Source organism: Vombatus ursinus, unplaced genomic scaffold (assembly GCF_900497805.2).
Source record: "Vombatus ursinus unplaced genomic scaffold, bare-nosed wombat genome assembly UNPS02014793.1, whole genome shotgun sequence".
Taxonomy (NCBI): Eukaryota; Metazoa; Chordata; class Mammalia; order Diprotodontia; family Vombatidae; genus Vombatus; species Vombatus ursinus.
Window position 1 is genome coordinate 11,294,339 of NW_020954571.1, and position 25,422 is coordinate 11,319,760.

At 38.5% G+C, this 25,422-nt stretch overlaps 1 protein-coding gene across 1 annotated transcript; it reads right to left on the reverse strand.

Moving 5' to 3' along the window:
• Positions 1 to 25,278, reverse strand: GLE1 (GLE1, RNA export mediator). The gene is made up of 16 exons (XM_027869779.1): positions 25,073 to 25,278; positions 23,133 to 23,348; positions 21,919 to 22,029; positions 13,131 to 13,279; positions 12,579 to 12,639; positions 11,826 to 12,080; positions 10,125 to 10,350; positions 9,638 to 9,750; positions 9,388 to 9,457; positions 7,652 to 7,794; positions 6,853 to 7,043; positions 5,627 to 5,756; positions 4,868 to 4,972; positions 3,250 to 3,332; positions 2,172 to 2,235; positions 1 to 1,446 (listed from the first exon to the last, which is right to left on the reverse strand). Exons 1-16 carry the CDS (start codon positions 25,169 to 25,171, stop codon positions 1,378 to 1,380), a joined length of 2,085 nt encoding a protein of 694 aa, XP_027725580.1. The 5' UTR covers positions 25,172 to 25,278; the 3' UTR covers positions 1 to 1,377.
• Positions 25,279 to 25,422: the final 144 nt, after the last annotated feature.

Here is a 25,422-nt window from a genome sequence, read left to right on the forward strand (position 1 = left end):
TTGGCACAGGTTAGAATTAAAATTTTTATTATTTCTTTTTTAGAAGTGTAGTCAACCATTCACAGAATGAATCACTTCATACTACATGAGTATTAAAAAACTACTAGCTTTACATTACACACATCCTAATTTGACATCGAGTGATAGATCTACCGTTGTTTCCTCTGAGGTATAAAAGGGGAAAGGTTCTTTTCCTTACAACAAATCCAGAATCTACCAACAACTCAAGCTCTGGATTTCCCTGATGGATGTGACAGACAAATGCATTCTTTTTATTCTGCAGATTATTAACATTATCTTTTTATACTCAATCTGTGGCTCATGAAAACTCCCTCCACATTTAATCCAGATGACACTGACCTCAGGAAATCCTAGACTAAGTTCAAAAATTAAGGAATTTGCTGTGAGGTGGACAAGTAAAAACAAACAAGGTCTAAAGAAATCAATACTATGCAAAAACTCCTAATTCAAGGTGACATCTGGTTACTGTCACTAATTCCAGTCAAACTGGTTCAGCCACCCCAAATGCATTTTTAGATTTAATATATGTGTCACTTATGTGAGCACGCCTTTTTGAATTTAACGAAATCTCGAAACCACCTGTAATCCAAACTTGTCTGAAGCAAATCAACCAGAACTACTTATGATTACAATTATAAAGGGTTCTGAACCATATTTATTACCATTCAATGAGAATTCTAAAAAGTACTCTCTAAAATTTTGCTCCTTTTCAAGGGAGTCAGATGAATATGAGCAATTAGCTCTCCTCTGAACGTAATGCCCAAACTGCTATAAAGGTACTAAAAACGAAGGAAAGCTGGGACAAGTTCTATAGCAGAAAGAGCACTCCATTTGGGGTCAGAAGATCTAGGTTCAAGGACAACTTCACCACTTACAAGCTGTGTGACTATGAACAAGTCACTTAAACTTCCTGAGCCTGTTTCCTTATCTGTAAAATAGGGACGATACTAATTGCACTACCTACCTGGAAGTACTGTTGTAAGGAGCAAGGTAATGCGAAAGCACTTTGTGGTCATGAAAAGATTTATGAATGTAAACTTATTACCATAATTATAACTAAATAGCTTTCATAGAGAATAAAACTATCAAATTCCTTTTACTATGCCATGGTTATCAAAGCCAATCCTCTTCTTGGCTACTATGTCTACTAGATGAAGATTCCTTGATGTAATTCATGATCAAGTTCGAGAAGACATTAAAACTATGAAAATAACCTCCCTTGGCCATGAGATTTAGAAAAAAAAGAACACTACATTTTCAAGTTTTAAAATCTGAGACAACTTCCCCCAGAACTCTGCTGCCTTCTGTTGCTTTATTTCTTTCCCTACAAGAAAGGAACCAGCACCCAAGCCACCATCAGGAACGCCAGAAAGAAGAGGGCAGAGAACCCTTTGGGACAGGAATCTCCCTGTGATGCAGACATTTCTGGATTAGGAAAGAAGAAAAAAAAAATGAATGATTGTCTGCGTAAGTGTTTCCAAAACGAGTTAGATGATGTTATGCCAGGTGGAAAGTATTCAACAACAACAATAACAACAACAAAAATCTCACAAGTCTGAATAAGCAACTAAAAAATAGAAAAGAAAAAAAAAAAGGTGAGATGGCTCTAAATGAAAAGCTTTGCTTATGTGAGCCTGATTTTATCTTTTACCATTACTAATGAAATCTGACTCAATGAGGAGTCTGCAGGTTATGCTGGTAGTCCTAATACTATGCCACCAAATAATATTTGAAAATTAACCTTTTGCTTTTTCGTGGCATTTGGAAAGACTCTACTGGAAAAGTTAGTTACTTTGGAGAGATTACCACACTTCCTAGTTTATGAGCTCTGAGATAAAGAAAGGAATGTTGGAACAATATGAAAATCCCTTAAAATAAAGGATGAACCAAAATAACAAATTAAATGGATGATTCTTTGATTTCTGGAATAATTTATCCAAGGCAGGGCACCCAACTATCTAGAGGAGTAGGCTGTGATTAGTGAAAGTTGATGAAAACTCAATTACTGAACTACCAAAGTAAGGGAAAAAAATAGACCAGAGAAAAAAAGAGTTCCAAAAAGCCAGAATAAACAAAATGATGAAGAGAAGGAATGAAGGCATGAGAATGATGGAATAAAGATCCAAGAACTTCTCAGATATTTAATTTACCTCCAAGAACTGTTTGAGACGTATGAAAGACCCCATTTGTCCTGAGCTGGTGATAGCTTCAATTCTAAAGAGAGGAAAAGAAATTAAGTTCAGATGCACAAGAGAAACATTAAAGCAAGACAGGGAGATTTGGGAATCTTCTTGTTGGCAAACAACAAGCTCTTCCAGAGCTTAGTTAAGTATAGTCTTGTCATAGAATTTCAGAGTTGGAATGGCATCCCTAGCCATCTAGCCTAGCTCACACCCAAAAGGAATCCTCTACTTAAATGTACTAGACAAATGGTCATATAGTTACTGCTCAAAAACCTTTAAGTAGTAGGACCCCATTACCTCCAAAGTAGGCCCATTCCACTTTGTGGCAGCTCTGTTAAGGTTTTCTTAGTATCAAGTTTAAGTTTGACTGCAACTTCCACCTATCACAGCCTGGTTCTGTCCTCTGAGGCCAGACGTGACAAGTCTAACCTCTTTTTCACAAAACAGCCCTTCAAATACTTCAAAGATAGCTATAATACCTCTCATCTCCCTAAATCTTTTCTAGAATAAACAGCCCTAATTTTCAAATGATCTTTACAACATTGACTCAACCGAGGATCCTGCAGCTCATAGTGTAAGGACTCCCAACTTTTTCGTTGGGATATGCTAGCAGCTCCAGGCATCATCTTCCTCCCAATTGGAAACACTAATAGGATACACATATAGGGGAAGCTACGGCCCCGGACTGACCAGATTAGGTAATCGACTGTGCTAATACAGTTTATTGGCTGGAGATCCATGTCTTATTGGCTTAAGATGTACAAGAAACATCTTAGCTAATTTTATGTATTTTGGTGTAAGACAAGTGAGAAATGCCATGTATACTAACCCCAAACAGTCCATAACTAGAGCTATCTTGAAGGGGCCAAAAAAGCTTTGTGGACATTTTTATCAGCCTTCAAATGTAGCAAATATCAATGGGGAAGAAGTACCTTTCTTTATATAATGATATTGCTCAATATTAATAACAGAAACTATGTTTTTTAATGTCTAATTCAGAACTATATCTAATAACCCATGGTGTCTCTGTTCATCACTTTGGTACCTGGGGAAATAGTCTTCTTTTATGAGTAGCAGTATCTTCCAGAATTGAACTTGGTACTGTCTCATGAGTGAATTTCCACATACCTGGAAGAGGTAGGCAATCAATGTCAGAGAGGGAATAGAAACTTCCACTGCCCACAAAGATCTAGAAGGCCCAACCAATCTTTTATTTTCCACTTCTCCCGTAGAGCATGCCAATCATGCCTCTGACCCAGCCAACAATAGCAGCCAATGGTTTTCTAAAGTATTTGTCTCATTTATCAAACACCACTGAGATAATTCCACATAATTTTTTCTAGCTTATACCTTTAAAAGTCAAAATTTCATCTCACCCATTTTTGATGGTTTGTAGAAGATGAGACTTCCCTGTCTTAATCCAGGTACACTACACATAAGTAACTTTTTCTTCAAGAACTAAGGTCAACATTATGAACATCGATTACTGATGTGAGAAGAGACTATAAGCTGTAATTATGCTGCCACACAGTGATATGCTTGCAACTGAAGCGTATACTCCTACTCCATTGTGGTTCATCCTTCATTCTTGAAGAGGACCATGACATCAGGGAGATATGACACGACTTGCAACTGAATTGGATTTGAGTGAGGGAGGGCTGTGCAAAGTCACCAGCCTCACTTTCTCCTTCAGAGTCATCTGGGTCCAGTGGCCAGATATAGATCAGGATGACTGGAGATGTCCCAGGATGCAGTGGGAGGCTTTGGCCTTTTCAAGCTAAGGTCTTTTCAAGTTCTCTGAGTGAGGCAATGCTCATTCAGTGAATAGGCCTCTTTAAGAAGTGAGTCAAGAGATTCCCAGATCCTAGATCACTGTGAATTTTGTGGCATGTGTGTATGTGTGTGTGTGTGTGCGCGCCAATAATTTCATGCTACTGCCAGTACATCAATTTCAAGTAATTCTTTTCCAAATTTATTGCTTCTAATTTACTCAGGGCTAGGAAAAGTAATGACCAAGGTGGTTAGAATTGTGTCTAAAATGAAAGAGAATAGGCTAAGTGAAGGCCCGAAGGGTTACCCTACAAGAAAGTAGAGATTTTGTGATACTTATTTTGGTTGTTCAATGGCCTTTTTACAATCTGTTTTTCAGACATATTCCAGACAATGAATTTGCCAGGTGGATGCCTTAAGAGCAGGCCTGCATAACCTGTGGCCTGTGGACCATTTATGGCCCTCCAAAGTATTTCCAGTGTCCTGAGAAAAATGTAAAGGAAAACATCCTTTGCATGTAGAGGAAATCCTTTGGTGGGCTGCAGGTTGTGCAGGCCTGTTTAAGAGATAAAGGAGTCACTGATCCTGGAAGGACTAACAGGGGTGGGGAACATGTGGCCCTGAGGCCACAGGTTCCACACCACTGGTTGGATCAGTCCTACTTACAATGGAATAAATTAACACACAAAGAAAAAACAACTAGCTCAGGATTCCCCTAAATTACTGTTGTGGCTCTGAACAAAACCAGTAAGCCTGGATTCCTGGGATATGCTACTGCCTCAATATCTCCCAAACATATGTTCTTTCAGTTCTGTTGCCCTTCAATACATTCTCCTATTGGCCAAGGAATTCTTTGCCCACTGGCTTCATCCAGAAAGGATGTTACCATGTACCTCTAAGAAGTCAAAGAGAAGAGTGGCAGTCACATCTGACAGAGGTTCCATGTTCAGGATCTGTGCCAACCAGCGCCAGCCATGGTTTAAGCCATGAGGATGAGCCTAAAAGAAGACTTCAATCATTTAACAATCTTTATTCAAGGGAGAGAATCAATATCCCCCTTCATCATAGAATTTTTAAAGAATGGAGGAAACCTTATTAACAGCTATTTCTATCTTTGCCATAGGACAGGAATGACAAGTAGAATGAATCCTTTTTCATGGGATGGACTAATCCACTGAGTTTCCTAACTTTTCCTTCCTGGGATCCCTGAGATATCTAACTCAATTTCAGAGACTGTAGGTCACCTCCTCAATGTTGATACTTATATTATGCATTACTAATAGTAGTTTATATTTCTTTTTCTCCCTTTTGGGCTTGAGTGAAAACAGGTCAACAGCAAATTCCACTTTGAAGACTCTGAGCCCAAATCTGGAAGGCCTTAACTAATGTAGTCAGTCCATTATTTACTAACAAAACACATTTCCTTGTGCTCATCTTCATTCCTTGAGTACCACTTGTTCCTTCCTCCCTAAACAATACTACACAATTTTCTACCTCGACCCATCAGCTCATTCAATGAGACTTATCTCCTGAAGAAAACGAACAGTATTTCCTACATGTCCTGATAGACTGAGCATTTTCTGAATAAAATCTCCACTGTTAAAGAATCTGGTCCAATCTGCTATTATAGTTGGGAAGTCCTTCCTGCCTACCCCTTGCCTATTTCCATAAGGCCAACGGAGCTGAATGATGGCAGCATAGAGACGAATCATCCCAGACATGCGTTTCAGAAAATTATCCTGTTGTTCAACTCTGGAATCCTTTACTTGGTAGCCAAGGAGCCTGTAAAGAAAAAAAAGGAAATATTCAATGTGATAAGGATAAAATGAGAATGAGGAACCTGAGCTGCTAGTTTAGCAATCTAATTTACCTCCTGTGGCTACAAAAACCTATTCCTCCCCTCTCCTGACAAATCCAGATACACAAAGATTTCTCAGTCTGCAGCAAAAGGCATGGTTAATCTTTGACAGAGGACTGAATTGAGCAATGGGAGAATCTGCATTTTTCTGTTCTATCATTTCAATTCAACACAACACAACATATATCTATCAAGCCCCAACTATATGTAAGACACTGTAGTAGACACTGGGCATAGAAAACACAAAAACAAAATAGTCTCCATCCTCAAGAAGCTTACATTCCACTTTGAGTAATTATACTGTAATATAGTGATGTGCATAATGCACACAAGTAAATACTAAGTATATACAAAATAATTTCAAGAGAGAAAGTATGCTAAAACTATGTAGAACATGAAAGGCCTTATACAGGACATGGTGGCAAGTGAATGAAGCTAGGATTATAGGAAACAGACAAGAAGGGGGTGCATTCAATATTCGAGAGATCTTTTTCACTAAATGAATGACCTCTGTCAATTCAGTTCTCTTCTCAATTTCAGTTTTTTTCCCATCTAAATAGGAAGGATAACCATTCATGTCAACTATATAGCAGGGACTACAAAAGCTAGATCAAAATTTAAACCTGTATGTCACATTATACTTTGTAAAACAATGATTTAATTCTATGGGGGGGGGGTAAACTCAAAGGTTAATTGTTGACAAGTGACATAAGGGAGACTAAGATAAAGGAAGGTCCTTGATAAATACAAGTAGTTTTTCTTTTTCTTTGGTGAGGCAATTGGGGTTAAGTGACTTGCCCAGGGTCACACAGCTAGTAAGTGTCAAGTATCTGAGGCCGGATTTGAACTCAGGTCCTCCTGACTCCAAGGCCGGAGCTCTATCCACTGTGCCACCTAGCTGCCCCTAGTTTTTCTTTTAATTGCAGTTTTCTGTGACAGGAACAAAAAGAAATCTAATTCTTTATTCTTTAATGATCATTCCAATAAATGCTAAATGGTTTGAAGTAAAAGTATTCTCACTTCTGATATTCTTCCAAGGCCATTCCCTCCTTGAAGGCTGGGTAGAAAGGCACAGAGTAAGGGCACTTTTTGTGGAGATGAGCAAGGATGAGGTCCCCCACTCTGGGATGGAGTTCCCAGATTCCTGATGCCACAACAGCAATGGGGAATGCTGCTTCATGGTGAGAAGCCACTTCTTCTTCTCCTTGTTTCTGCCAATAAAAAGGTAGCCTCAGTTTTCAGGGGAGTTTTCCACCTCTTTCTTCAGCCTCCAAAAATAAAAGCAATTCTGACCCTGTGATTTCAACACTATTGGAAAGAATTCCCAACGAGGAAACTCCTTATGCCAATACAGATCAGCAACTGTACTGGTTAGAAAGTACGCCTTAAAGTCAGGATCAAGAACCCAAGGGTTCAAGTCCTGCTTCTGACATATACTAGCTATGTGAATCTGGGTAAGTCACTTAACTAATCAGTTAGCACCCCAGACAACTCTCTACCAACAATATCTGACATTCACATAGAAAGTTTACAACAAAATGCTTTCTGTACATTATCTTATTTGATCTTCATAAAGCCCCTTCCCATGCAGTTGGTACTACAGGTGTTAATGAATGAATAAATGAAAAACATTTATTAACCATTTGCCACATGCCAAGAACATATTTTAAAGACAGAGAAACTGAGGCTCAAAGGAGTTAAGTGATTTGCCCAAAGTCCCAGAGCGAGTCAGGGATGGGATTTGAACCCCAGTTCTCTCCTCACCCAAGGCCTGTGCTGCTTCCACTATATTATGCAGCCTTTCCAAAGTTTCTCTTACCACAAATTTCTCTGCCAGCTTGTAATGGACAAAGTCCAATCCTTGCGGATGGTTCGTCACTGACACAGCCCGACCTCCACAGTGAACAGCCTTTCCCAAGAGCAGATTATTGATCTTATCAAAGATCTCCTTCAGCTGAGAGCCTGTGACAGACAAGACATAGGAACAAAGAGAACTACAGATGATCAACAAGTATTTGAGCACACACCTAGTGGTTCCTCTGATAACACCATAATTAAACAATTAATAAAAGCACAGAGCAATACAGAGAAATGGGCCTTGCACTGTGGGAGCTTGCAGTTTAAGCCTGAAAACCTTGATGCAAACAAACCCATCAATTACTTATTTAACACATATTCTCAGTACTGTGCTAGGATAATGGCAGATACAACAGTAACATCAGTCATACTTTCTGTAATCAGAGAGCTTACAACTTAGGTGGGGAGTCAACATATAACACATGAAAACCCTGTGATGCTATTCAAATTGAGTAGTACAGACCATTAAGTGCTGTAGTAGATTTACATAAGCGGCAGTGATACATTCCCTTTCTTCACTCCTGCTCCTGTCTAACTGGAAAATCTATAAATATCTCAGGAAATATCACAGAAGTTTCAGAAATTTTCTCCAAAACTTTTCATTTTAATTCACGTTCATTTTTAAAATGCCACATATTTTAGAGAGATGAGCATGACGTCAAAGAATGATGAAAAACTAGATTCCCTAACATCTAGAAATATAGTTATACAACTTTACATTCAGTCATAAAAGCATTTGCATCATGCGCCAACAATGGTGCAAGAATATTTAAACAGTAATTCAAATACCACTTACTCCTAGGTCACATTTTACCACCATTTTGGATGTGGTTTAAATCTCCCCTACCAACCTTACTTTGTGCAGAAGGGGTCCACCACCACCAACGGCTGACCAATTGCCAAATGACAGGTACACCCAAGAAGCCCCAGGAACAAATACTACTCACTTCCCCTCTTCCCAATTACTAGCCTAGTCCCTGTGGCCATCGTCCAGAGGAGCACCCTTCTGGAGCTATGACCTGTCAAATGCCTCTGTAGGTCCTGTAGCCCCCACCTCTTCCACAGCCACAACTACTGAAGAACCAGAAAAGAATGTTCTTTCCACCAAAGTCCTTGGAATTGTCAAATGGTTTGACATTAGAAATTGATATGATTTTATTACTGGAAATGATATTAAGTAAGTAATACTACCATGTACTTTGCCTCTATATCCTAACAACCACTAGGCCTTTCCACATGCCTTGCAGCAAAAACCTACCATATATGTGCTATTTCTCTCATAAGTATATGAGCTCCTCGAGAACAAGAATTGTCTTGTACATGAAACAAGAGAGTATACAATAGAAGCCAGGGACAAAAGGTTTTGAGTGATGGCTTGCTTGACTGAAGATAATGAGTTAATAAATGGAAAAAACTGAGGCTTGTGGTGAGGATATAACTTGTCTCTTTAGCTCTCCAGGGCTTCTAGTTTATACTACTTACTGAGCAACAATTTGTGATTCTGAGGATTCCTTACCCAGAGGTCCATAAAATTTAATCACTTGATCTGAAAGAGGGTTTTCCCAATCATTGCTCTTTATTCTTTTTCTCTAAATACCAATCTTCAAAGAGATGAATTTGTATATTCATCCCATTCTTTTCCTAAACATACTCTCATTAAACTCTAAGGTGAAGAGGCAGTATCTTGGCCACACTAACCTGCTATAGTAGAGATCTGACTCACAGGAATGGTGGCAGCTTTCTGCAGGTCCATCTTGATCTTTTTAGTCTGCCCAACAACAGATAAAAAGGAAGGGGAATGAAACAATGCTCTGAAGAAACTAAGAAATCCCACTTAGGACAAGTTGGTTATGTTGGCTGCATTCAGTTACGGTAGAGACCAGGACCAGCCTTCAGGGCAAATTCTATGAAGAAAACTTTCGGGACCAAGAGAGTCCCTTACCCCTACCTGATGATCTTTGCTGTTGGTTAATCCATCAAAGGCCAACACACATTGACTGGCAGCATCCTGTAGCTGCTGGTACCACTGCATTGTACTGTCTCCTGCTTTCACCTGGAGGCCTGAGGAAAAAGAGCCATGTCTCATACTTTTATATCATATATTCCAGGACACCTAGCACAATGTTATGTACACAATAGGTGCTCAATTTTTAGAAATCCACCCTAAGAAAACTGTAGAAGATCCCAAGAATCTCATGGGAAAAATCAGAGTCCAAACTCAGGATTTGCATTAATTAGAGCAAAATATAATAGTTACATGTGAGAAGCCATAGCTGATTATATTGTGACTTAATCAGTAAAAGCATTCCAAAATGGAAAGGACTATTTCATCTATCTTATTTCAGTATGTAAACTGTCCCTTTAAAAATGTTTTAAAATTTACCTAATAAGGTATTATCAGCCATCTGAACAGCTATATGTTGAATATCTATTACCTTCTCTCTGTTTTCCTCCTGCGAACTGGGTAAGAACTGGGGTCTCCTTTTCTGCTTTTGGTTGCTGCTGCAATTCCTTCTGCTTCTCCTTGGCCTGCTCTTCATCTCGTCTCTTCTTTTCCTCAACAGCCTTGGAAATCTCCTGTTGCAAGCTAGTAAGCACCTGCTGCATTTCTTGCAGGGCACGCTCTGCCATGGCTTCATCCTCTGGGGTAGGAAAACCTCTCTGCAACCCAAAGTAAAGCAGAGCTTAACGGACAGCTTCCTGAAACAGAGAGGGCTTAGAGAATGAAAGGACCTAAGTCAACCCCAAAATACCACCAAGAGTCTGGATCATCTCACCCAAAATTTAAAATATGTATGGCCTTTTTTTTTTTTTGAGGCAATCAGGCTTAAGTGATTTGCCCAGGGTCACACAGCTAGTAATTGTCTGAGGCTGGATTTGAGCTCAGGTGCTCCTGACTCCAGGGTTGGTGCTCTATCCACTGCACTACTTGGCTGCCCCTAAAATATATATGTTTAAAAATGTTTAGTATTCCTTTTATCAGCACTCTTCTGCCAATATAAAAAACAAACTAGGGAGGAAGCTGCTGTAATAGGTTCCAAAAAATCCTTCCTCAGGGGTCACTTCCATTAGACAAGAGGAATTATAATCATAATCCACTGGTATCACACTGAGGAAGGAAAATCCTGGTGTTGGGAACCAGATTAAAATGTAATTGAGAAATATTAAACAAAATAAATAAAAATGTGACATAACATAAATAATGTTAATTTGTGGTTTTCTAAATCAATAATGTGGTTTCCAGGGATCCATTTCTATTTGAGTTAGGCACCACTGTTATAATCCATTCCCCTGTTTTCTGGTGAACTCAGAAACTCTACCAAGGTACTAGCTACTTTTAACCCTGGGGAAAAAAAAATTCTCTTGACACCAAGTATTAAGTAATTAATCTTAAGTCTCAAACCCTACAAAGCTAAAATTTTTGATAATAAAGATTAAATCTACTTAAAAAAAATCTTTATTTATTTATTTTTGGTTTTCAACATTCTCTTTTATAAGATTTTGAGTTTCAAATTTTTCCCCTCCCCAAGATGGCATGCAAAGATTAAATCTATTAATTTATTACCTGCCAAAATTGCCTTTAGATATTTTTATTATGTAATGCTTACATGAAATCGTATAAAAGGATTTTTTGGGTCTAACCCTAACATTCCTTTAATACAGAGAACTCCTGATGAGAAAACTCATCCTACCAATGTAGACTGACACTTGCTCTATAACTTATAAGAGAGTTGTTTAAAGCACTGATCGGTTGTGACTTGCCCAGGCTGACAGAGCCGTTACGTGTAAGAAGTTGTACCTAAAGAACCCAGGTCTTCCTGACTCCAAAGTCATCTTTCTCTACTATGCTGAGATTGACACATAATGGTAGAGAAAACAAACAAACGCATCCTCAAACAGTAATGATGGTAGGCAATGACCCACACTTCAGATTTCCACAGAGTTAGTTCTTTCTAAAAAAAGCTTTCTCTCCCCAAGTGGATAGAAAGGGAAACTGAGGCCAAAAGTTGTCAAATGACTTTCTTAGTATGGAGGAGCAAAGCTAAAAATAACGTAGTTACTTATTTATCCATAAAGAAATACCTGAGAAAAGACTGCTCAGGAAAAGGAAGAAAACTGCTAGGTGACTCTCTTACCTCACTGGTGGTCCGAATGATGCCCGAGATAAGCCCACATAGCTGGTTTCCTCTGCTTCCGTACCCAGATAGGTCTATTCTCAGCAGGTCTTTGTGCTGATAATTGGGGTCCAGTTGCTGGTTGAGCTGCAACACCTCCTCTTGCAAGGCATAGAGACGTCGCAAACGATCCTGACCCTCTTCCTTTCTAAGCCGCTCTTGTTCTATCTGCCTCAACCGCTGCTGTTCAGCCTCACGTAGCTTCAGGTTGAGGATCTACAAAGAGGGCCATCAGGTGAAAGCCTGGTCTTTAGGGCTTCTCTCAAATGATTTCTAGGCCCATTACCTTCATGTGTTAAGTTCCATAAAGTCTAACCATTTTGTAAGTAGGGGGAGCTCCAGGGCAAAAAAAAAAAAAGGAATTCTCCAGAATCACATAGAGCCAACGGTGAGAAAAACAGAACTGGCTGTACTGTGACATAGAGAGAGGTCTCTATCACCAGAGGTGTTCAAATGGAGGGGCTGACAGATGTCAGGAATGCTAAAATAGGATTCCTGCATTGATTGAAAGATTAAACTACATGACCTAAGAATTCTACATGACCTAAGAATTCTTCAGAATTTAAGATTCTGTATATCAAATTCTAGTATTCCACTGTCCACCCAGGACTCTACTGACTACAACAGTCTCATAAAGAGGTTACAAAAGGGAAACAAAATGACCCACAAAAACTTCTCAGTCACACTATCCATATTTATTTCCAAGCCTCTGACCTTGGCTCTATGACGATGTTCTTCTTTTAACTTCTCCTGCTGACCTTGTGCTTCTTTGAAACTGAAATGGGATACAGAAAGGGAAAAAATCATTAGGAATACTTACTCAAAAACTGTTCTCCACGACATACACAATTAGTACAATAACACAAACAATACTAAAAAGTAACTAGATTCAGATCACTGTAATGACCAAACCTGGTTCCAGAAAACAGATTTAGTATCCTAGACAACTCTCTAAGAATATAAATGGAAGGACAAATTGCAATCTACATCAGTAGAAGGAGAAAAACACAGTCAGAGAAAGGGTTCAGTGGTGGAGAAGGGGTTTTTACTGAGAAAAGATTGTAATAAAAAAGCCATCAATAACACTTAAAAAGTTGTTTTCCTAAATGTACTAAAGGTACCTGATCATCTTTTATAGGAAATAATCTTCCCTGGGTCTTTTATTCTGATGCCAATACCTTATATTTTGGGAATATAAGTGCTTATCCATTTCTTTCTAACCTCCCTAACACCATCCATAACTTGTTAGCCTCTGGATGTTCCCACCTTTTCTCTATCACCTCTTGAAGGTCCTGATATTCCTTGTGCTGTTTCAAAGACTTTCGCTCATCAAAACGCTTCAGCTGCTCTGATGCCATCTCAGACAGAACCCGTACCTTCCTCTCATGTTCTTCCTGCCACTGCCTCAGTCCTTTCTGAAAGAAAGATTGAAAAACTTTAAATGCTAGAAGCAGACACAGAGGACCTGTGTCAAGCCTGCCCCATAACTATGTTATCTTAGGCAAATTACTTAATTTCCCTGGGACTCAGTTTCCCAATTTGTAAAAAGAGAGTTTGAGGAGATGAACTCTTGACTTCCTTGATTCCACGGCTGGTTGCTCTATCCACTGTACCACCTAACTGCCCCAAAAGTCTTCTTAAAAAAAAAAAATCATTCTTTATTTGGAACTTACAAAAGCACTCCTATAAACACAGCAGAACCTAAGAGTTTTCTATAACAAAACTATAATCTTCATTTCATACTGCTTGATTCTGAAAAAAGTATATAATTCCACATATTACTATCAAAACTGTCTTGCTTGTCTATGCTTCCTTCTGAATTTCTTTCTGTGCATTTTAAATAATGTTCCAACAGTCCTCTCATTTTTGACATTACTATTGCTAATCTCCCCTATCCATTTACCCCCAATTAAAAACTGAAAAAAAACAAAAACAAAAACCAAAAAAAAAACCACACCAAACCTCTCATAACAACAAAGAACAGTCAAGTTTTTGAAAAGAACAAACAGAAGGGCTATATCCAAAATGGGTACAAGCACCTTTGCACCCCATATCCATTACCTTTCTGACAGAGGGAATAACTCTCTTCATCCATCCCTTGGGGATATGGCACTGATCAGACTTAAGTCTTTCAAAGTTGTTTGTCTTTAGAATGTTGTTGATCTTGTATAAACTGTTCTGCTGGTCCTACTCACTTCACTGTGGTTCACATACCACCCAGAATTCCCTGAATCATTTCTTCTGTAATTTCTTTTTTATTTTTAAGTAATTGGGGTTAAGTGACTTGCCCAGAGTTACACTGCTAATAAGTGTCAAGTGTTTGCTTTGAGACTGGTTTTGAACTCAGGTCTTCCTGACTTCAGGGCCAGTGCTCTATTCACTGCACCACCTAGCTGCCTCTTCTTCTGTAATTTCTTATGGCACAATAATGTTCCATCACCTTCATACACCACAATTTGTTTAGCCATTCTGCAACTGATGAATATCCCCTTAGATTCCTGTTCTTTGTTTTTATTTTCTCCCCCCGTTTGATTCTTTCTTCAAGAACGGGAAGTTTGTTTTGCTCATTGGTATACCCTCTCTAGTATTATCTTCTCTCTTATCCTCCCCATACCCCCCCCCTGCTTGTTTCCCTGTTGATTTTGATTTATTTCTACACTAAACTCAGTGTAGTGTGTGTGTGTGTGTGTGTGTACACGTAGATTCAACTCTTCTCTGTCCATTTCAAAATGAGTTGACTGTCTGCTCCCAACATGCCTTCCTTTACGTTGGTATATTCTTCTCACACATCTTAATTACGAGAAAAAGAAGGTTACACTTCCTCCTTCCTACATTAGTGTATTTCTTCTCCTTTTACCCTCACTTCCCTCCCTTCTTCAAACCCTCATAATAGCACCAATCCAACTACAAGTCCTTTGTTTTTCTTGACTCTCTTGATACTTAGGGTTCTCAAAGGACACCTGTTTCTTCTCTCCCTTTATAAATGTTAGCACTACATCATCAAATAGCTTCTTTCAAATCATAAATGAAAACTGCCCAAATATTTTATTCTTCATATATGATTTCCTGAAACATAGTGTCCAGGCTTTTTTGTCATGGTTTTCAAGGAGTCCATTAATTCTTAAATTGAGAATCTCACCTTGATCTATTTACTAGATGAGGTATCTTACATTTTCTTCTATTTTTTTCAATCTTTTGATTTTAGTCTATTTTTTTCTTGCTATCTCAGCAGGGCAATGATTTGTGTTTGGTCTATTCTAGTTTTCAGGGAGTCTGTTGCTTGAGTAAGGTTTACCACTTTACCTTCTAAGCTATTTATTCTCCTCTGAATTCCTTTTCCTTGAACTTTTATTTCATTTAATCTCTTGCTTCTTGTCTTCTAGATATTCATGAGTCCTTGTGGAAAGTCCATTTTTTTCCTTTGAGTCACTGCTTATAGCTGTTATAATAATTTCTTTCTTATTATGTGAGAATCTCTAGATCTCTAATAATTTTTGACACTAGTTAGTGATATTTTTATTGATCCCTCCAGCTTTAGTATCTGAATTAGGGCTTTATGTCAGAGGAAGACTCTACCCTCTGAAGAACTTCTCAGTGGGTTGGTCTTCCCTTAATGGTCTTGCCTGGGTCCCCTGGGTTCCTGAACTGTACTCCACCTCCTGGACGTAGGCCCCCCTATGAATCTTTGAAGCCACAGAACTGGATCTACAGAGCCCTCTATAACATCTCAAGACAGAATGCTAGGGAAACCTCAGATCCCATGGGTACCTGGGGTATATAATGAATATTTGAAAGATAGATTACAATCAGCAAGGTTTGAGCTACCAAACATATTGATTTATTAAGCTTATGGATGCCAACTGCATAACAAATTGGGAACAGACTTCCTCAGCTTTGGCACTAGACCCCTAACAGGAGAGAATGAACAGGGGAAGACAGATTTTTATGCATTAAAAATAATTAATCAATTAAGATCAATTAATTAAAAGAAAACTAACAGGGTACAAACCAGGATACAAAATTAGGTAACCTGATTTCTAATTGGCGGGAAAGATTAGGGGCTTTCCAAGTTGATAGGGGAATGAGTAAGTTTTGAGAGCTGGGAGCAGGGAGAGCGAAGAGGTACAAATCCCTGAAATCAGAAAAAGAAGTGTCTCACTTCCTCCACATGTCTGTAAATAATTAAAGGAACATTGAAACACTGATTGATCAGTACAGGGCCAGTTTTTAGATAAGACATATAGGTTGATTGAAATGTATAAGTGTGAGAAAACGACTTGCATCAATCTTCAGATCTGACTGGGATTCTGGTCAGCATAACCTAGGTCCTTAGTTAAGGGTCTCTAAGCAACAGGTAGAGGGGGTCTAGCTTCCTAGCCACAAAAAGTTAGGTTCAAACAATGCCATAAAATTTTCTCACAATTCCCATAACTGAATAAAGTTTTCTTACAAGACAGAAATTGAACTAAATCCATAAGTGAACAGAAAGGGAACTGAGCTGGATCCAAAATTGAATCAAAAGATGAGGTCAGTGTGGTTCAACTCCCACAATTCCCTCAGCAGGTTGTGAAGGACTTTAAAAAGTATAAAGGAGATTATATTTTATACGAGAGCAAGTGTTCCTAATCTAGGTAAAAAAATTGGTAAGCAGAGCCAAGATGGCAGCACACAAGCAACAAGTTGGCTGAACTTCCCCAATATTCTCCTTTAAACAAGTTTTAAAATAAGCACTGAAAACTTACAGATCCTCAGAAATAGCTCTGAAAACAGCGCAAGAAAAACCTGAAGCTTGAGGAAGTGGCCCCTCCACTCTGGCAGCTGAACCCAATTTTAACATAAAGTTAAAAATTAAGAAATAGCCTGGAAAAATGAGCAAACAAACAGAAAAAAAGAACCTGACCATAAAAAGCTACTATGCTGACCGGGAACATCAAGACACAGATGGGGGCAGCTAGGTGGCGCAGTGGATAGAGCTCTGACTCTAGAGTCAGGAGGACCTGAGTTCAAATCCTACCTCAGACACTTGACACTTACTAGCTGTGTGACCCTGGGCAAGTCACTTAACCCCGACTCCCTCACCAAAAAGAAAAAAAAAAGCATTAAAAAAGAACACAGATGAAGAAGACAAAGATGAAAAACAGGTACAGGGAAAGTCTCAAAAAAAAAAAATGTGCAACGGACACAAACCAAGCAAGAGTTCCTGGAACAGCTCAAAAAGGATTTTAAAAATGAAATAAAAGTGGTAGAAGAAAAATTGGGAAAAGAAATGAGAGTGATGCCAGAAAATTATAAAACAGCCAACAGCTTGGTTAAAAAGAGGCACAAAAAATAATAAAGAAAACAACTTAAAAAACAGAATTGACCAAATGGTAAAATAAGCACAAAAATTCTCTTAAGAGAAGACCTCCTTAAAAAACAGAATTGGTCAAATGGGAAAAGAGGTACAAAAGCTCACTGAAGAAAATAATTCCTTAAAAATTAGATGTGGGCAAGAGGAAGCTAAAGACTCCATGAAACATCAAGAAACAATAAAACAAAATCAAAAGAATGAAAAAAACTGAAGAAAATGTGAAATATCTCATCAAAATAAAAACTAACCAAGAAAACAGATCAAGGAGAGATAATTTAAGAATTAACGGATGACCTGAAAGCCATGGTCAAAAAAGGGAGTAGACATCATATTTCAAGAAATTATAAAAGATGATGGAAAATGCTATCCACATTCAGAGAAAGAACTGACGGGAGTCTGCATGCAGACTGAAGCATATTATTGTCACTTTTTAAAAATATTTTTTGTGGCTTTATCCTTTTGAGCTGTTTCTTCTTTCACAACACGACTAATAAGGAAAATGTCCACGATTGCACATAGATAACCTATTTAAAATTCTTACCTTTTTAGAGAAAGGTGAGGGGAGTTAATGGAGCTTTCTTTAAAATAAGTAGTATCTATTTAAAATCATTAGCAAGCATTATCTGTAATAGGAAAATGTTAGAAGCCTTCCCAATAAGATTAGAGGTGATGCAAAGATGCCTATTATCACTACCATCGTTCAACATTGTTCTAGAAATGCTAGCTATAGCAATAAGACAAGAAAATGAAATTAATTAGAACAGGCAATAAGGAAACAAAACTCTCTTTGCAGATGATATGATGGTATACTTACGAGAATCCCAGAGAATCAACTAAAAAAACTAGTTCAAACAATGAGGCTAAACCAATATAATAAAAATGACAAGTCCACCTAAATTACTTATACAGTGCCATACCAATCAAACCACCAAGTTTATTTTATCGAGCTAGAAAAAATAATAGCAATTTATCTGGAAGAAGAAAAGGTCAAGAATATCAAGGAAATCAATGAAAAAAATTGTGAAGGAACGTGGACTAGCAATACAGTACCTCAAACTGTATTACAAAGTGGTAATCATCAAAATCATCTGGTACTAGCTAAGAAAGAGTGGTGGACCAGTGGAATAGATCAGGTAACACAACAGTAATCTAGAGTTTAATAACCCAAAGATCCAAGCTTTTGGAACAAGAACTCACTGTTTGACAAAAACTTCTGGGAAAACTAGAAAGCAATTTGGCAAAAACTTGGTACCGTATGCCAAGATAAGATCAAAATAAGTACATGATTTAGACATAAAGGGTAACGTAAGCATAGAAGAGTGTAGAAAATTTTTACCTGTCAAATCTATGGATAAGAGAAGAATTTACGACCCAAGAGGAGATAGAGAGCATTATGGTCTGTAAAATGAGTAATTCTGATTACGGTAAAATAAAAAGGTTTTGCACAAACAAATTCAATGCAGCCAAGATTAGGAAAAAAGCAGGAAACTGGGTAAAAAAAAAAACTTACAGCAAGTTTCTCTGATAAAGGCCTCATTTCTCAAATCAATAGAGAAGTGAACCAAATTTTCAAGAATGTGAGTCAATCCTCAATTGATAAATAGTTAAAGGATATGAACAGGCAGTTTTGAGAAGAAGAAATCAAAGCTATCTATAGTTACGTGAAAAAATGCTTTAAAGCACTATTGATTAGAGAAATGCAAATCAAAACAACTCTGAGACACCACATCACACCTATCAAATTGGCTAACATGACAAAACAGGAAAATGATAAATGTTGGAGGAGATGTGGGAAAATTGGAACACTAATGCATTGCTGATGGAGTTGTGAACTGATACAACCATCATAGAGAGCAATTTGGAACTACGCCCAAAGGGCTATAAAATTGTGCATACACCTTTGATCAGCAATGCCACTTCTAGTGCTGTACCCAAAGAGATCACACACACACACACACACACACACACACACACACACAAAGAGATCGCAAAAATGGGAAAAGTACCCACATGTATAAAAATATTTATAATAGTTCTTTTTGTGGTGGCAAAGAATTGGAAATTGAGGGGATGCCCATCAATTGGGGAATGGCTCAAGTTGTGGTATATGAATGTAATGGAATACTACTGTGCTGTAAGAAATGATGAGCAAGCAGACTTCAAAAAAACCTGGAAAGACTTACACGAACTGATGCAGACTGAAATGAGCAGAATCAGGAAAACATTATACACAGTAACAGCCACATTGTGGGATGATTGCCTTTGATAGATTTGGCTCTTCACAGCAATGTAAGAATCTAAGACAATGCGAAAAGACTCATGATGCAAATTGCTATCCACATCCAGAGAATGAACTATGGAGTCTAAATACAGATGAAAGCATTCTATTTGCTCTCCTTTTCTTTTGTTCTTTTGTTTTATTGCTTCATTCTTGCAGTTCCTCCCATTAATTCTAATTGTTTTTCACATCATGACTAATGGGAAAATATGCTTAATATGAATGTATCAGTAGAACCTATAACAGATTGTATGCCATCTTGGGGAGGGCAGGAGTGGGAGGAGGTAAAAATTTAAAACTCAAAATTTTATGGAAGTGAATGTTGAAAACTAAAAATAAATTAATTATCAAGGAAAAAAATAAAACAACTCTGAGGTACCACCTCACACCTATCAGAATGGCTAATGTAACAGAAAAGGAAAATGAGAAGTATTGGAAGGAATGTGGAAAAATTGGGACACTAATACACTGTTGCTGGAGTTGTGAACTGATCTAACCATTCTGAAGAACAATCTGGAACTCTGTATGCCCTTTGACACAGCAATACCACTACCAGATCTATCTCCCAAAGAGATTTTTTTATTTTTTTTGTCCAAAGAGATTTTTTTTAAAAAGGGGGTGGGAAGCACTTACATATACAAAAATATTTAAAGCAGCTCTTTTTGTGGTGGCAAAGAACTGGAAATTGAGAGGATGCTCATCAACTGAGGAATGGCAGAACAAGATTGTGATGAAATACTACTGTGCTATAAGAAATGTTGAACAGGATGCGTTCAGAAAAACCTGGAAAGACTTAAAATAACTGATGCAAAATGAAGTGAGCAGAACCAGGAGACCCATGTACACAGTAACAGCAATACTGTACAATTATCAACTTCAAATGACTTAGCTATTCTCAGCAATACAATGATCCAAGACAATTCTGAAAGACCTCCAGAGAAAGAATTAATGAACTATGAGTGCAGACTGAAGCATAAAATTTTCACTTTATTTTTCTTGTATTTTTCAATACACCTAACAGGGAAATATATTTTGCATGATTTTTACATCCTATAATTGATATGACATTTTTTCCTTCAAAATGGGTAGGGGAGAGATGGGAGGGAAAGAATTCAGAACTAAATTTTTTAAAATGAATGCTAAAATAAATGATAAATTTGAAAAATAGTTTGATAACATAATTAGCTTTATATATTTTATGCATTTAAATTGAGAAGGAGTCAATAGGCTTCACTAGACTGCCAAAGGGGTCTATGCCACACAAAAGATTAAAAAGTCCTATAATAAAAGCAAAAGAAAGCCACTAGAGTTTACTGAGTAGGGGGTATGACAGGGTCATATTTACCTTAAGATAAAGGACTACATAACAAAAATGTTGCCAAGACAGAAATAACAAGCTTTGGCACCTGATCTGATAAATGGGGTAAAGGAGAACACAGAGACCAAGTTAACAACAAGGTCGTGAACCCGGGAGACTAGAAGAATGGTGGTACCTTTGACAGAAATAGCTCAATCTGGAAGAAAGATACGTTTAAGGGAAAAGACAATGAGTTCTATTTTAGACAGGTTGAGTTTAAGATTTCCCTAGGACATCCAGCCAGAAATGTTCAATAGGCAATTGGTAATATGGAACTGAAGCTCAGGAACTGAAGTTGAAAATACAGAACTAGGAATCTTCTATATAAATATAAGAGTTAATTGCATGGGAATTGAGACAGTGATAAAGAGTATAGGGAAAAAAGAGGGCCCTGGACAATGCCTTGGGGAATAACCTCAGTTAGGAGGTGTGATATGAGTAATGAATCAGCAAAGGAGACTGAGAAGGTATAAAGTGAACCTGGAGAGAACAGTATTCCCAGTAGCTTCAATGTAGTAAGTATTCATTAATGCTTAATGATGACTGAAACTGGTCTCATCTTTACCATTTCCTATAAAGCATGGATCAGAAGAAGGTTGAGTTTTTGTTGTTTTTTCTCTTTTTACCTTTGACAGTTTTAAAGATTTTTCACACTCCTAGTCCAGGTGTTAAATTTTTGTCCTTTATTTGCTTTTTAAAAAATATGTCTTTACTTTAAATGATGCTGTAGAAAGGGTGCTATATCTAGAGAAGCTGGGTTTTAATCCTGGCTCTGTCACTTGCTGTGTAACCCTGGACTTCTGTTTCTTCTTCTGTAAAATGAAGGGGTTAGACTAAACAACCACTAAGGTCCCTTCCAGACTTTAAATCTATCTATTTCTCTAGACTCATTCCAAAGCACAAGTCCTTAATATGCAGGAAGCACTCAAATCACATGCAAAAATAAGGTTGAATTTTGTTTTTTTAAATGTATGGGAGAAATATATCTCTCCTGCTCAACTTTTAAGCTAAACTTATGCTTATATATATGTGACCAGAATTAACAACCACTGCTCCTTGATTTACTTACGGTTCCTTTCATCCTGTGTACTTCCTCATACATTCGAATGCATCCTTCCACCTCCATTCCCCGGGAGGGGCGAAGTATCACAAATTCTGCCTGATTGTATCCATCTTGACTCTGTATAACAACAAAAAAGCAAAATATTTTCAATAATATCTTTCTTCCCCTCCAAAAAGAAAGCCACCTTTAATGCACCCTATATGAGGGCATAAGTGATGCTAAAGTATGTTAAAGTTAATACAGACTGCCCTTTACAACATCAATTTGAAAAGTGTCCCCTTAAATTTATTCAAATTATTCCGGAATGTGCATCTATTTTCATTTTATACCACCTCTTAGGGTGGCAAATTCCTTAAGTTCACTAACCATCACAGTAAATGACCTTATGCCTTCTAGAACAGGGGTCGCCAACTAACAGACCAGGACACCTGAGAGCTCTTCAAGCAAGTTGATACTGTTAAGCCTTTATCTGTGGCCTGTTCCCATAACACTTCCCCAAACTCTAATCAGAGACTCTGTCAGAACTCAACCTTGGTTTATGATCTCATTGTCTGCAATCCTCTTTTCTATCTCCAATTATCTTTAGACTCTAATGAATGAAAAGAAGCTTCTCTCCACCAAAAAACAAAACAAACAAGCTGGGCATCTGGGGGCCTCTTGTCCAGGACATCCAGTGTTTAAGGTAACAAAATTCATAATGAACCCTAGAACAGTTCACAAATCATTTCAGCCTAGACTGTACACATAAGATACTGTAGTAATCAGAGTATTTAGCAAATAATATTTAATGTAGTTAATACAGTTGAAGCACGGGTAGAAAAAGCAATGCCATACACAACCTACGACCACTTCTCTTCTTTCAACTGATATATGAGCAATTCTGATTCCACATCTATAACAAAGCAATTAGATAACATAAAGGCTCTGCACACTTTTGCAAAACACAGCCAAGACATTTTTGAAATGTATATTTTTGCAGCACTGAAATATCCACATATTGGCACCAGTAATTCTAAAGAGTCTCAAGAATTCTGCCTAAAAATATTATTTTTAATTCATTATGTGATCTTGAAATTTTAAAAAGTTGATTAGGTACTAACCCTTGTTTTTATATACCATATACTCAATCAGTATTTTCTCCCAAATAAATTAAGAGATAATCCTCCTAACCACTATTGGGAAATGACTTTGGGGTCACTTGGCTTAAGCTAAACTGTTACCTGAGTTCCACTTGGAGCTGCAGGGGAAACTGGTGAGGATATCTGTGCATGTCTGGCAGGAGATTTGGGAATAGATGATACTTGGTCAGGAGCAGAGGAAAGTGTTGAATTCTCAGAGAGAAGTTGCTTCTGGTGAGAGTGAGGCAAGATGTGGTCTACCACCCATCCAGAGTAAGCAGATAACTCAGGAATTGACATACATTCTTCCAAAATCTCCTAGAGAGAAGAGAATCCAGTTATGCATTTATTTTCCACATCAAAAGCTCGATGTCAAAGAGAACTAATTTTGTTCACGAAATCTTCCATTCATCTCATGAAAGACCAATTAAGTCTTCCCTTATAGGCCAAAAATAGCAAAAAAGCTTCACTGTAACTTCTCCCTCAATCCTATTCCAAATCAAAGATAAAGAAAAGGACTTTTTAAAAAAAGTCAAAATTTATTAAGAATATCTTTGAATACATTAAAATATAATTTCATCAGAAGAGAATGCATTATCTACTCTTTCGGGTTTCACTATTTAAGAACTAAGAGTGTAAAAATGAACTTTACTATTCTTTTTTAAAGTGCCAAACCACCCTCCAATATTCAACTGCTACCTAAATTTGGCTGGAGACTCACTATTACTCAGCATTTTTTGTTACTGAAAATTTATGGAGAAGTCTGTAGCCTATTCTGAACTCTACCACTCCATCAAATCTCCAACCCTTAATTCTATTCCCATGTATTTCACTTTCAAGACATAAAATCATGTCTTCTACTTTACTAAGAAGGAAGCCATGACTCACACTGGCTCAACTTTCCTGCCTTTTTACCTCAAAATTTCTCTGTTTTTACTACTCCTCACTCCTACCTCAGAAAAACTATTCCCTCTTTTTAAGGTCAACTACTCCCCACCACACCCCTGCCCCTGTCCTATCTTACTTTTTCTAATCAATTGATTTTATGTGTTGGGCAACGAAGAACTTTGTAAAGATGTTTCTGGGCCAGGGATAAGGAGATGCAGCCTGCGTGACAGAATCAACTTCTGTGTGAGTTAGGTATATTCACCTGACAGACTCTAAGAGTCAGACTTAGGGTAGCAATGGAGAATAAGAAAGGCAGACCTGTTAGGAGTCTACTGTCTTAATATAGGTATAAAATAAGATACCTTAAACTAAAGTAGGAATGGAAAAGAAGGGATGTATGTGAAAAATGTTAAGAAGTAGAATCCATAAAACCTGTTGAAGGAAGGGTCAAAGATAATTAATTCTAAGGTTCTAGGATGCTAGGAAACATATCTGTTGTCCCTCATCCCCACCTCCATTACCTGCTTCCTATTTTTGCCTTTCCACTTGAACTATCCTGCTCATTTTCAAAGCCCAGCTTAAATGCCACCTCATCCTTTGGAGATTTTTGACAAAATTTTTAAAAAATATTTTTTTAAGTGCCCACTAGACATATTACACCGGGCTAGGCGCTGGGGGTTCGGATACAACAAGAGCACTGCTCTCAAGGGCTTTACAATACAATGGAAGAAAGGATAAACAAAACATCCAAATACGGAAAAAGGGAGAGTGAAGAAAGTACAAAGAGGAAAAGTGGCACATGAAACTTTGAGAAGGAAAAGCTCTCCTTCAGCGGGAGCAGGGACAGTTTGTTAGAAAATGCGTTTTCTAGGACAGCATCTGAATTGGGACTTGAAGGAAAAAGGAGGGGCCTCAGATGAAGACGGGGGCAGGGGTTTCCGTTTTCAGGCGTGAGGCTAAGGTGGGAGTGGGTAAAATGGGGGGCGGGGGGAGAATGAGGTAAGAGAAGACAGCAGCCTACTATAGGAAGGGTTAGGAACGACGCCCCGAAACCCATGCTCGCCCCGGTCCCCGGCAGGGTCCCGGTTCTCTCTGGGAGGCAGGGTGGCGCGGGAACGTAACGGGGGGAGGCGGGAGGTCGGCGCCTCGCTCACCTCGCCCTTCAGCAGCCAGTCGCGGTGGTAGGACAAGCGCCCTTTGTCGGAACTCCTCAGAGCCTGCAAGGTCTCCCAGCAGCGGCCCTCTGACGGCATCTCCCCGGCCGCAGGCCCTACGCCCACTCCGGAGAGCAGGTCACAGAAGAACCACCTGTGACAATTCAGGCTCTCGAATCCGCCGCCGTCGCCGGCCCCACCGCCTCCTGCTTCCGCTTCCGGTGCCGGCTGCCGATCCCGGAACCCCTTCGACCAAACAGCTAGGTCGGCCCCGCCCACGGAATGACTCAGACCGCCCCCCCAAGCCCCACCCTTTGGAGGCTGGCAGAACACGCCCCAGAGGCAGCGTA

Excerpts from the sequence above, each read along its gene's own strand:
- GLE1 (XM_027869779.1), bottom strand. The coding sequence starts at position 25,171 with ATGCCGTCAGAGGGCCGCTGCTGGGAGACCTTGCAGGCTCTGAGGAGT. Across the intron at positions 7,795-9,387 it reads TCAGATCTCTACTATAGCAG|GCTCTCAGCTGAAGGAGATC; the intron begins GTTAGTGTGGCC and ends TGTCTGTCACAG. Across the intron at positions 1,447-2,171 it reads GTCTCAAACAGTTCTTGGAG|AAATGTCTGCATCACAGGGA; the intron begins GTAAATTAAATA and ends TTCCTAATCCAG.